General features: G+C 35.3%; 1 protein-coding gene across 1 annotated transcript; it reads left to right on the top strand.

Annotated features, from left to right (window-relative positions):
- The first annotated feature begins 1,720 nt into the window (after positions 1-1,720).
- Positions 1,721-11,866, top strand: LOC122037943 (switch-associated protein 70-like). Its single transcript, XM_042597439.1, has 10 exons — positions 1,721-1,901; positions 2,012-2,116; positions 6,041-6,102; positions 6,196-6,279; positions 6,364-6,395; positions 6,524-6,605; positions 6,838-7,066; positions 8,271-8,498; positions 9,676-9,968; positions 11,347-11,866. The coding sequence occupies exons 1-10, from the start codon at positions 1,878-1,880 to the stop codon at positions 11,633-11,635; spliced, it is 1,428 nt and encodes a 475-aa protein (XP_042453373.1). The 5' UTR covers positions 1,721-1,877; the 3' UTR covers positions 11,636-11,866.
- Positions 11,867-12,699: the final 833 nt, after the last annotated feature.

Here is a 12,699-nt window from a genome sequence, read left to right as displayed (position 1 = left end):
ATCAAACTGGTAGATAAAGTATTACAATCATCAAATCGTATAGGATACATCATGTACCCACTTTCGATTTTACCGCTAATCAATTGATTGATATTTTATAAGTTGAATTGATTTTTCTTTGTGTTAAAATTTTGAATAAATCAATCTACTAATTTTTTTTTTTATCAAAATTAATTTTGAAAAAAATCAGTTTATAGACTAAACGATCTCTAATTGGCATGAAACTAGTTTCTATATGTTCGACTAGTTCTCCTGATTATTAGGAGAACTAATATATTAGGAGTAATGATTTTTTGAAGACGATTTTTTTTTCAAATACATTCGTGTTCAAAAAAATTAATCGATTTTGGACAAAATCTGAGATCATTTGGTCCATTAGTAGATTTTGGACAAAATCAATTGATGGACCAAACATTTTTAGATTGACATGAAACTAGTTCCTATATATTCGTCTAATTCTATTGATTATATCTATGCCTTCAAACTTTAATTTGACTTAAATTAAATTATTCAAACAACCAAAATTCAGTGATAGACCAAATAACCTCAGATTGATATGAAATCAACTATAATTCTTCTGATTATATCCATGCTCTCAAACATTAATTTGATCCAATATATTAAGAGTAGTAATTTTTTGAACATAAATTAAATTATTTAAACAGTCAAAATCGGTTGATAGACCAAACGATCTCAGATTGACATGAATTTAGTTTCTATATATTCATCTAGTTCTTCTGATTATATTTATGTTCTCAAACATTAATTTGACTTAATATATTAAGAGCAGTAATTTTTTGAACAAGAATTAAATTATTCAAACGGTCAAAATCGGTTGATAGACCAAACGATCTCGGATTGACATGAAACCAACTCCTATGTGTTCATATAATTTTTATAATTATATTTATGCTCTCAAATATCATTTTGACATAATATATTGAAAGCAGTGATTTTTTGAATATATATATATTTAAAAAATTTAATTCATGTTTAAAAATCACTGCTCTTAATATATTCGATCAAATTGATATTCATATTAATCCAAAGTCGTTTGATCTATCAATCAATTTTATCCAAAATTAATTTTGATAAAAAAATAAATCAATTGATTGATTTTTAAAATCAGTTGTTACATAGATAAATCGTTTCAATCGATATAAAATATCAATTGATTTTTAAATAGAAAATCGATTGGACTGATTTTTTTTATTAGTCGATTCATAGAAATAAAATGGAAAGTGAATATATGTGATTTGATAATTGATACTTTAGTAGGTGATTATAAAAAAAAATTGGTTTGACTATCAAACAAAGATTATTCGAGTGGATTATATTTATCTTAGTTAATTACCTTCTTATATAACAACTATTTCAAATTATCAATGTGGTCATTATAGGGATAGTTAATGAGCAGCCTGAATTCTCTGGATTATTTTTTACGATCTAGGAGATAATTCTTTGATGTGGATTAGTGGAGATGAATGATCCCTACCTATTTTATAAATAGGGATCATTCATTTCATCAATCTATACTAAGAGATCATCCTTAGATCATAAAAAGTGGTCCAAAGGATCTGTCCTCGTTAATGAGGGATAAGTTAACGAGACTAATTGAGATTATTATATATTTTTTAAATTTTTTATTTCGAATTGCTACTTAATCCCTCGCTATATAACGGCTCTGCCGAGCTTCTGCAATCTGCCCTCAAATAACAGGCGTTATATGCGTATATGTCGGCGGCAACCGCTGGTCGTCGAGCCCACCCAACAGTCTCAACTACAAGCCCTCCACCCTCCTCTCCTTCCCTGATTAATTTCTTATCTAAAACCTAATTTTTCCTACGCGGCAGATCCAATCTCCGGTTTCCTTGCTAATGGCTACCAATGGGAGTTCCACGGTACGTAATGGTGTTTTTGATACCCGATTAGGGGTTTCGCATTCCCTCTTCTGTGATGTTTCTCACGCTCAAGGTCATGTCTTTTTACGGCTCTTTGTTTTGGGGAACAGATGGTAGAAGGCACCGAAAGCAGCTTGGAGAGGATCAAGCGGCAGCTGACGTCAGGATCGGGGAGGTGCTTGCTGCAGGGCCCGCTTCTTAAGCGATCCGAGACGGTGTGGCTTTGAATCTCATTCTGCTCTTAGAAATTCCATTCATCAATCGTATGCCTTTTAAAGTTAGATCTTTGAAATTAGTTTATTGAATAATTTATGATCAGGTTTTATTTTTTTTCATTCTTGATCATTCGAATATAACCATAGAGGGCTAAAGGTCCTGTAAAGTCATGCTGTTGATTTTATCACCAAAACTATAAATTCTTTAGTATCTTAGTTTTCTTGTAGAATCATATCCCATTGATTTTGCGTTTCAGCTTTCCCTCCAGACCACAATTTTAGAGAGGGGGGAGGTGTTTATCTCTCTTAAGCAAGCCTCCTTTTCAATCTCTCAAGCATCCAAAGCCTAGTTGTTAATGAGCCTCTATCAAAGCCTCATTTAAATAACACAATACTCAAAATTCACTTTTGATGGCACACATTGTGCTACATCAAATACTAACAAGTCTTTCTTATCCAATCGATAAGGACCAAACATAAAAAATTGCACAAAATGAATCCAACCATGGGGGACATATATGACTTTGAGTGAGTTGGACCAAGCATTCTTCCTCTTCGTCATCGTTGTCATCATCATCATTGCCATCAACTTGTGTTTGTCCTAGCCATCAATTCCATCGACCCTCAAAGGATACGAAGAGTTCTTTTTTTGGTCCAGCCAGAATCAGGGAAGACCTTACCATGCCTGGGAGGAAATGATATGTAGCTTTGTTGTCTCTCTCTAACCATTTCATTCCGCTCTCTGCTCTGCCTCTTTTGTGCTAGGATTAAAACCAACAGCAACCAATTACTTTGATGTTGATGACCATAAGGGAGTGAAAACCTGAGAAGAATGTGCTTTGAACTTTGGATGTGACACCCACTTGCGTCTTACCAAGCATTTCGTTCTTGGATTTAAGGAACGCTGTGAAAAGGGCAATCATAGAAAGTGGGTGGTTAAAATTAGGAGTGTGGAGTTTGACATTTGTGGGTACAGTTGTTATACTTTCATTTTAGTAGACACATGATAGCCATGTGTCCAGAAAGTGTCCAGAAAGAGCAAGAGGAAAGAAATTGATAGTGTGAGCCTGGCATGTCCTAAGGGGTTCGGCTGAAGCATGGACACTTGATTGTCATCCCTCCATTAAGCTCCATATAGGACTACTGTTAATAGTATTCAAATCAATGAAGTCATCAAGCTGGAGTATGTTGGTTAGTCCTAGGAAAACGTACCGGTTCCACTATACAAAAATTTTTGTACAAGTGTCGAACCTTTCCTTAAATAACCTATTGTGTTCTTTAGAAGTTAAATTAGGAATCGCAGACGGAACTTAACATCATTAATTCCAAATTTAACTTATCTGTTCTTAATGGTTTAGATTTGAATCGCAAGCGGAACTTAACACTATTGATTCAAATCCACCTATGTTATTAATTCCATTAAATATTAATTTCCAAAATTCGTTTCCAGGATTGCATGGCGAGGCACATGACCTTCTTGGATATGGGAGCAACCACCACCGCCTAGTCAAAGCCTTTTAAGGAAAGCTAATATTTAATTTCCTTAAATAATTCTAAGTTAACCAAAAAGAACAATCGAATCACAAATTCGAAAAAGAAGAAAACACAAACTCGAAAAATAAATTCGATAAACTAGATCTAATTGCCTTTTGTATTTAGAATTCTTACAAAGAAAATAACTAGTATGATGCGGAACAAAATTACTAGTTATACCTTCTCTTTGTAAGCTAATGACCTCGAGATCTTCTGCCATATTCCTCGCCTCGCCTTGCCTTGGACGTCGTGTGGGCGATGATTCTCCAAGATGACCACCACCCAAAAACTTCTTCCTCTTCTTCTAAAATCCGGCCACCACCACCACCAAGGAGAAGAGAGCAAAAGGGAAAAGAGAAGGGAGAGGGCCGGCCACACCAAGAGGGTCTCCAAGCAAGAGAATAAGAGTTGTGTCTCATGAAGCCCCCTCACCCTTTTTTTTATATTACTTGCCCAAGGCAAATAAGGAAAAACTTTTTACAAAAAATAAAATCATCCTCTAGTTTTTCCTTTTCCCTTTTTATTTTTCCTTTTCTTTCCTCTTGATTGAATCAATCACCAATTTTGATTTTGTGATGATTTTTATTTTAATTATGGCCGGCCCCTTGCTTGGGCACCAAGCAAGGTGGCCGGCTACCTCATCAAGGGAAAAAGGAAATATATTTTTTAAAAATTTTACAAGAAGAAATTCTCTTATAAAATTTACAAGCTCTCTTTCCTAAAGTGGGAGTTAAAAAAGGAAAGTTCTAAAAATTAAAACCATGTTTTAAAATTTAAAACTTTTCTTATAAAATTTCCTTTTTTATCATGATGATAGAAAATTTTAATTTTAAAACTTATCTTCCTTTTTTCCTAAACCATGAGGATGGTTAAAAAAGAAAAGTTTTAAAACTTTTAAAACTCTCTATTAAGACATGTGGCCTAATTCAAATAAGGAAAGTTTTAAAAATTAAAATCTCTTTTTTAAAACTTATAGTTTTCTACAAAGAGAAGATTTTAAAAATTCAAAACAACCCTCCCTTTTTGATTTATTGTGGTCGGCCCCTTTATGCTTGGTCACCAAGGGCCGCCCAATGATTGGTGGCCCTTGCTTGGTCACCAAGCATTGGACCGACCCACTTCTTGGACACCAAGAAGAGCCTTACATTTGGATGAACTTGAGGCTATAATAAAGCTACGACAGGGACCTAGAGGAGAAATTGGTTTTGGTCTTCCGATGAGCTTGAGTATCCCGTGTTCGCCCCGAACACACAACTCAAGTTCATCGATAACAACTCATTCCACTAGAGAGTTATTATCGCACTACCGCACCAATCCCGAATTACATTATGGGCTCCTTCTTATTATAGTGTGTTAGTCTCCCTGCGTTTAAGATTACGAATGTCCACTAATTAAGTAAGTTACTGACAACTCACTTAATTAATATCTAGCTCCAAGAGTAGTACCACTCAACTTCATTGTCATGTCGGACTAAGTCCACCTGCAGGGTTTAACATGACAATCCTTATGAGCTCCTCTTGGGGACATTCTCAACCTAGATAACTAGGACACAGATTCCTTCTATAATCAACACACACTATAAGTAATATTATTTCCCAACTTATCGGGCATATTGATTTATCGAGCTAAACCTCACTCTTTGATAAGTCAAAGAAATAAATATTAAATATATGTGCTTGTTATTATATTATGATTAAGAACACACACTTCCATAATAACTAAGGTCTAGTTCTTAAGTCAGTACAAAAAGAACTTACCTAAATGGTCCTACTCAATACACTTAGAGTGTACCAGTGTAATTTATTAATCAAGATAAACTAATTCTTAATTACACTACGACTATTCCGATGGTTTGTTCCTTTCCATCTTAGTCGTGAGCAACTGTTTATAATTTATAAAGAACCGATAACATGATCTTCTGAGTGTGACATCACACTCCATGTTATCTACTATATAAATTAATTGAACAATTACATTTAACAAATAAATGTAGATATTGACCAAATATGATTTTTTAATTTCAAAATAAATATTTACAAAAGCTAGGCTTTTAGTATACATTCCAACAGAGAAAGCATTATTAGGAGTTAGGACCAGTTCTCCAATATGATAATGCATACAAATAGGTTTGGACACGTGGCCTAAGGACATTGCACAACAAGTGTATGGTATGAATATGTATGGTCTGTATACATCTAATCTTGATTTCTGATATTTAGTTACATAATCCAGCCAAGTGAGTAACATCAGAATACTGCTTATTGTGTATCATATCCTATCATTTCATGTTACATTAATTTTTTGTCACTGGCTTCTCAATATGCATTAGTTTTAGTAGAGAGTTCTGAATCATCTGATTAAAGTTGAATTAATTACCTTTTTGTTGCTCAGTTAAGAAAATGGAATGAGCGATGGGTTATACTGGATCCAACAACTGGAAAGATGGAATACAAGTAGGACACCATGCCTTCTTTCAGTATAATAATCTACTTTATAGCCATTCGATGCTTTTAGGGTACTGAAAAGGCTACTCTTTCTTGGCATAGGACTCGGAGAAATGAAGCAGTTGTCAGGGGCACTATTGTTTTTGATTCAAACAGCACAATCACCATGTCTCCTATAAATTTTCAGTAAGAGTATCTCATGGAATGTTGTGCATTCATGCTGTCTTATTGATCTCTTGGTTTCTGACCTGTTACTTTTCCTCACTGCAGTGGGTTGCCAAAGTATGATGGTTGCTGTTTCTGTATCCATATGCCTTAATTTTAAGTTGATCTTATACAAAATACTTGTTCTGATTTTCATTAACTTATCATCACTTATATTATTGCTTTTGGGTCTTCATCTGATTTGATTTCTTAATTAGCTTTTAAGACATTGCAACTCCTCAGAAGAAGGACTATTTCCTTTGTGCTGAGACACCTGGTGCTGCAAAAGCTTGGGTATCCACTTTACAGTAAGATTGTGGAAGCTCAAACATAATTTTGCATTACCACAACATACACCACACAAGATAGCTGTTGTGACTAACTTGGATCCGTTTGAATTGACATTTTAGAATAGCAAGTACAACCTCAGTTACTTTGTTTATTTGAGTCCTGAATTGATTCCTTATAATTTCTGTGTTTTTAAACCTATCAAACTGTTTTGGAATATATCTGATTTTCTGATGTTGATTTTGTCATCAGTGCAACCCAGCTGGTGCTGCGAGCTCATCGAGATGCAGTAAATAACTTGACTGGGAATGGATCCACAAAGTTTGGTACAGTTGCTACTGTGGTAGCTGCTGCTAACTCAACTGCAATGGAAGCATCAAAAGAAATTGAAGCAGCAATGAAAATCTCGATGAGAGCAGCTTTGGGCTTGGTGACTAATAAGCCCAATGAAGATTACCTTGATGATCTTACTGTCATGAAGGTATTATGGTTATCCCAATGAAGCTTACCTTAATGATCTTACTGTTATGAAATTATTGTAGCTATCTAAAGAATTGATCTTTCATAACCAAATACTTCAGAGCATTTCTTTGAGGGAAAAAGATCAATGCCTGAAACTACAACTGCATTGAAAATAACCTATGCATAAGAGTCCATTGAGGACACATAACAAGGATCCTATATAAGTGAGCATGTGAAGCCAAAATTGAATGAACTTAAGTTCATGCATCTTACTGTATAGTAAATGAAACAAGTTAACATCTGTAGTATTGCAAAAGTTCATCCTTGTTGAACTTCTTACAACTATTCTTTTTCCTGCATGCCTTAATGATCTAGCTTACACTAAAATTTGAGAGGTTCTAGGGCCTAGGTGCAGGCGCTTGCTGAGGAGAAGTGAAAGCACACCTTCAAAATATCGATATATGATTTGCATATGCATGATATATAAGTTACATGCCATATGACAAAGTCAAAATTACAAATACTTAGAAAGGATCTAGTAACTAAACTATTCTATAATAAATTCACCACAACAATGAAATAACTTAAAATTATATAAAATAATAAATAGTGAAAAATCAATTGCATAATCAATGTTCGTAATCTTATAATTATATCATAAAACATCATATAATATTATTACTCAAAAGAGTATCAATATCTATGCTACCGTAGTAGCCTATAGGATACTGTAAATTTAATTTATCTAAGAGATCCAATCACCTTAGAGAGAAAAAGAGGGAGGCAATCATCATTTTCACTAGGACAAAACTTTACTTTCTCCTTTTCTCTCATCATTTAAGTAGATCTACCTCTGTTGTATAAAAGAAGCCAATAGCTTTTAGGTAGTGTCTATTAGCTTTTGAGTCAAAGATGCTACCTGTTTCTCACTATGGTTTCACCTTGATTATGCAGAGGGTGTATCTAGCCATGATTACTAGTAGAATTAAATAGTTTTGAGCTTACAAATTGTACTTAATTTGTGAAAGGTGGTTGGAGACTCAAACATATATGCCTATCTTCATGACAGATTCCGCTGCTAATCTCCATTTACATTTTTAAAGTTCTATCTGTGCTGTGATGAACAGAGTATTTGATTCTTGATAGACTCGAAATCCTTCCTATCTTTATCTTTTGTGTTTGAGAAATTCCAACTTCCCTTATATTCTTCCTGAATCACACAGGAAACCTTAAGGGTGAAAGATGAGGAATTACAGCAGCTAGCTAAGAATATTCGGGCTAGAGATTCCACAATAAAAGAGATTGCAGATAAGCTGACAGAGACTGCTGAAGCTGCTGAAGCTGCTGCTTCTGCTGCTCGTGCAATGGATGAGGCGAGAAGAATTGCATGTGAGGAAATTCAACACTTAACCAAGGATGCAGAGAAGAATCTTGAGATATCACAACTTAAGGTAACTACAGCTTCTATTTTCTTAATTTGGTCTATAAAGTGTTCTTTAACATATGCTTGGTGCATATCAACTTCTGGTCTTAGTGTTGATTGAGGGAGATTAATATCATTGAAATTATATATATATATATATATATATATATATATATATATATATATATATAATAAATGAAAAACCCAACCAAAATATCCAAATATGTTTGTTACCCTTAAATGTTTCATATTTTGTTCTAACTGATCAATTATGTTTGGATGAAAAGGTTACAATGAAAGATCTTGATCCCATTTTTTTCGCAATGATTAGCTTGCTAAAATAATGTTGTTGCTAATGTAAGGATTAATTTAGATGAACACAAATTTAGCACAGCTCAGCATTTCAGATGTAGATTATCATTTCATACACGGTGGTTAGTTCTTACTTCATACAGAGGAAATAATTAGAATAATTAATCTTTTATTTTCGACAAGAAAAAAGGAAGGTAGAAAAGAAAATTGAAAATTTTATAATATGTTTATCAAAATCAAAAGATGACATGAGACATAATGTAAACACTTTTGGTGATAACTTTTTGAGCAAGCTTAGTTTTTATATATATATATATATATGGCAAACCTTATTCTTGATTGAAATAAGTAATTTCCCTTGAACTTTTGTTCAATAATGTGTCCACTTTTATTCATGTTAAATTAAACCTATGAGAGGTAAAGGTTTTCACATACTACAAGAATAGGTTATTCCTGAACTTAAAATTGGCAAATGTGTAGTATTGCAAATCAGGTGGGAATCAAATTATCATTTGTTATATAGTCAATCTTGAATGGGCTTTGCACATAGATATATGATCAGGTCCATTTGGTGACTTTCCATGTTGAGCCTACCTGTAACTTATTGGGGGTTCAGTACATCCTTTAGTATAAAAAAAAAGGGCAGTCCGGTGCACGAAGCTCCCGCTATGCGGGGTCTCGGGGAAGGATCCATTGTACGCAGCGTTATCCTGTTTTTTGCAAGAGACTGTTTCCAGGATTCGAACCCGTGACCTTTTGATCACATGGCAACAACTTTACCGTTGCGCCAAGACTTCCCTTCAGTACATCCCTTAGTATCATGCTTTTAATTTTGCTTGTTACTGAGTCTAGCTGAGAAATTTTTTTTTCTTGTCGTTACATTAAAATTGCAGTTAAGTGAATTAGAGGAAAAGGTGTTGGTGCTCAGCAAAGAGAAAGAAATGTTACTTAAACAGAGAGACTCTGCACTACAGGAGGGAAACCTATGGCGTTCAGAGCTTGCAAAAGCTAGAGAACAAGCGGTTATGTTAGAAGCAGCAGTGGTCAGAGCTGAAGAAAGGGCTAAAGTTATAGAAGCTAATGCTGAGGATAAGATAAAGGATGCTTCAGAAAAAGCAGTTGCTGCTGTAAGGGAAAAAGAGGATCTCCTTGCACTTATGACTCTTTTGCAATCACAAGTTGATAGGTTTGCTCCATGGCACTTTTTTCTACTGAATTTCTTTGGCATCTATGTGCATTCTTCATGTCACCTACACATTCCAATGATTATTATCTTTATCTGTGTTCTTGGATAGCACAGAATGGGGGAAACAAATAGAGAGTATAGTGCAAATTATTTTTAAGATAATAAGGCTAGTTGCTGAAGTAACATGTCGATGGGTATCTTGTAGTTCACCTACATATACAGTTTAAATGTAACTAAATATTCATCCAGAGACCCTTTTATTTTTCCTAGAGGATGTTGAAAATATCTTTCAGTACATTCAGTTTAACACTGCTTAATCACATGACTCTCATTCATTCCTGGCCTGTCTCTTTCCAAACCTTTGTGGAAGTACTACTCTAGAGAAGCAAGAAAAACAGAAATAAGACGAGCAAAAGATTCACAAGACAAGATTGAACTGGAGAAAAGTGCTTGTGTGGCAAGGTTTCTTATGCCCACGGCCAACAGATATATGAATCCTCTTTTATAATACAAGTGTGACAGAATAACAGGTCTAAATTACACAAGTTAAACTGTGTTGGACAGAGGAAAGGCTCTGACCCTGCACAAACCTCTAGGTACCATTTGCATTAGTCCATACAAAAATGTGTACGTCAACCAAGTTCCACTCTTAACTGACATGCTTCTATTTTATAACTATTAGCTCTATACTAAACATTGAAGCTAGATTTTCATGTGTTTAGCTTTACCTTTAGTTTCATTGTAGCAAAAAGTGATTGCACTTATCTCAAACGCCCCCTCACAGTCCGTCCTCGGGTTATATGAAGGGATGTAAATCACGAGGTCAACATATAACCGACCGCCAAATGGCTAGTGGGTGGGAAGAGTTTTTCTCCGAGGGCATGCGTCTGTCGGGATTTGATTCTGTTCCATTGTAGCAAATCTATCACCCTCTAGCCAACTTGGCACCCCCGTGGGGCCACCTTTAGTATCATGGTGGCAAAAGGTGACTACGCTCTTCTTAAGCGCCCCCGCTAACCCGTCCCAGGGCCAACACGGAGGACGTAAATCACAGGTGGCTACTAGCCTTTGAAATAATGACTGGCGTATGAGGAAGGCATTTACCTCGACTATGCCGAGATTTGAACCCCAGACCTCATGGTGGCAGCATCTCATACGCTAGCCACTAGACCGTTCTGAGGGGACACGACCTTTAGTTTCATGACATTTTGGATGGTTAGCATGTTTCATTGACTTCCTGATATTGAGGAACAAAACGTTTAGATTATTTCTTATAAGTGTCTTTGTTTCGTACATAGTACTATTATCAAGGTTCACTTGTACCTGTTTTCATTTTTGAAAGTGCTTGTGTAAATGCATTCCACTTCACGAATATCAGATTTCAAAGTAATCCAAAGCAAATCTGTGATGAAAGATCAGAGTCATGCTCTGTCACTGATGATGTGGATAAAGCTTGCTTAAGTGATTCAGGATCAGTCCCAGTTTCTGACGGCACTGCAGTTCAGCTTGCAGAAGATGGAGTTGAAATTCATTCAATTGGTGATGTAGAGTGGGCCAGTTTCCGGTCATCCAATGCAAGAATAGCTGATGTCCGGGAAATCTCCCCTGAAAATGAAGAAAGCAGCTTGGACATAACTGTCGTGAGTTCGACAGCAGATGGCCCATAGCTCGGACAAAGTAATCTCGGTGGTGTCGTTTGTTTTGCATTATTTCTTATAGAAAATTTATTGTTATCATTTATAATCTGGTCAATGTAACGCGCGTTATTATATAGCAAGATTTGCTTATGTGTGGTGTTCATGTCAGAATTTGAATTTTAATGTTTTGATTTGCCTGTTGAGGGATTAAAAAGGATAGTGAACTTGATTTACTTGCAATGGATAGTGCTTTTCCTTCCATCAAGAACTACATGTTGATTTACGTGCCATGTGTAAGTCTTGATTCTTGTTCCATTTTATACATCAAAGACTTGGGCCACTGCTACTGTGATCGTGAATAATTTGTAAATTGCCTCCCTAGGCATAGCTAAGATGGTAAGTGGATGATTATTTATCATATAAGGATCTTGAGATAGAATCTCAGGATTAGTGGGGTATACATCCCTATATCTTGTATAACTCATCTCTCCATCCACTCCATCCACTTGCTTTTTCAGTCATCATTCATTTACTTATCTTCTCTCTGTGTGAATGGCCATCTTAAAAATCTGAGGAGGCAGTCAGACACTTCTTCCCTCAAACAACCGGTGGCCAATTTAATGGACCGAGTAAAAAGATAATAATAAAAATGAAGCAAAATTGACTTCGCATCTGTTTACTTTTGACTGCCCTATTCCTCAGAATCAAACTATTAACCTATCATATTGATCAATTAAGGTTCTTTCCATACTGCATGCTTGTGTCAAGTCCACAATGGCAGGCTGAGCACAAACAGACAGACAAACAAATCTATCCAAAGAAACAACCAAAAGAGTAGACTGTTCTGCCTAGCTCTTGGAACACATGCGTGCATTAATTGGTTGCGGGTGTAGATCAGTAAATGGTTCACCTATTTATTCAAGGAAGCAACTCAGAAATGTCGAGCCAATACACTTTTAATAAAAAAAGATATTTTGAGAAAGAAGTGCATCATTTGATAAATATAAAAAGTAAAATGTCTTTTGAGAAACTATCGTACCATAGGTTGTCGGTAGAGTTGAATAAGTAGAACGGTGACATCCAGACAAATTAAA

The sequence above is a fragment of the Zingiber officinale genome, chromosome 1A (assembly GCF_018446385.1).
Source record: "Zingiber officinale cultivar Zhangliang chromosome 1A, Zo_v1.1, whole genome shotgun sequence".
Taxonomy (NCBI): domain Eukaryota; kingdom Viridiplantae; phylum Streptophyta; class Magnoliopsida; order Zingiberales; family Zingiberaceae; genus Zingiber; species Zingiber officinale.
Note: the sequence above shows the minus strand (reverse complement) of the source record. Positions and strands in the feature narration are given on the sequence as shown.

Excerpts from the sequence above, each read along its gene's own strand:
- LOC122037943 (XM_042597439.1), top strand. The coding sequence starts at position 1,878 with ATGGCTACCAATGGGAGTTCCACG. Across the intron at positions 1,902-2,011 it reads CTACCAATGGGAGTTCCACG|ATGGTAGAAGGCACCGAAAG; the intron begins GTACGTAATGGT and ends TTTGGGGAACAG. Across the intron at positions 2,117-6,040 it reads TTCTTAAGCGATCCGAGACG|TTAAGAAAATGGAATGAGCG; the intron begins GTGTGGCTTTGA and ends TTTGTTGCTCAG.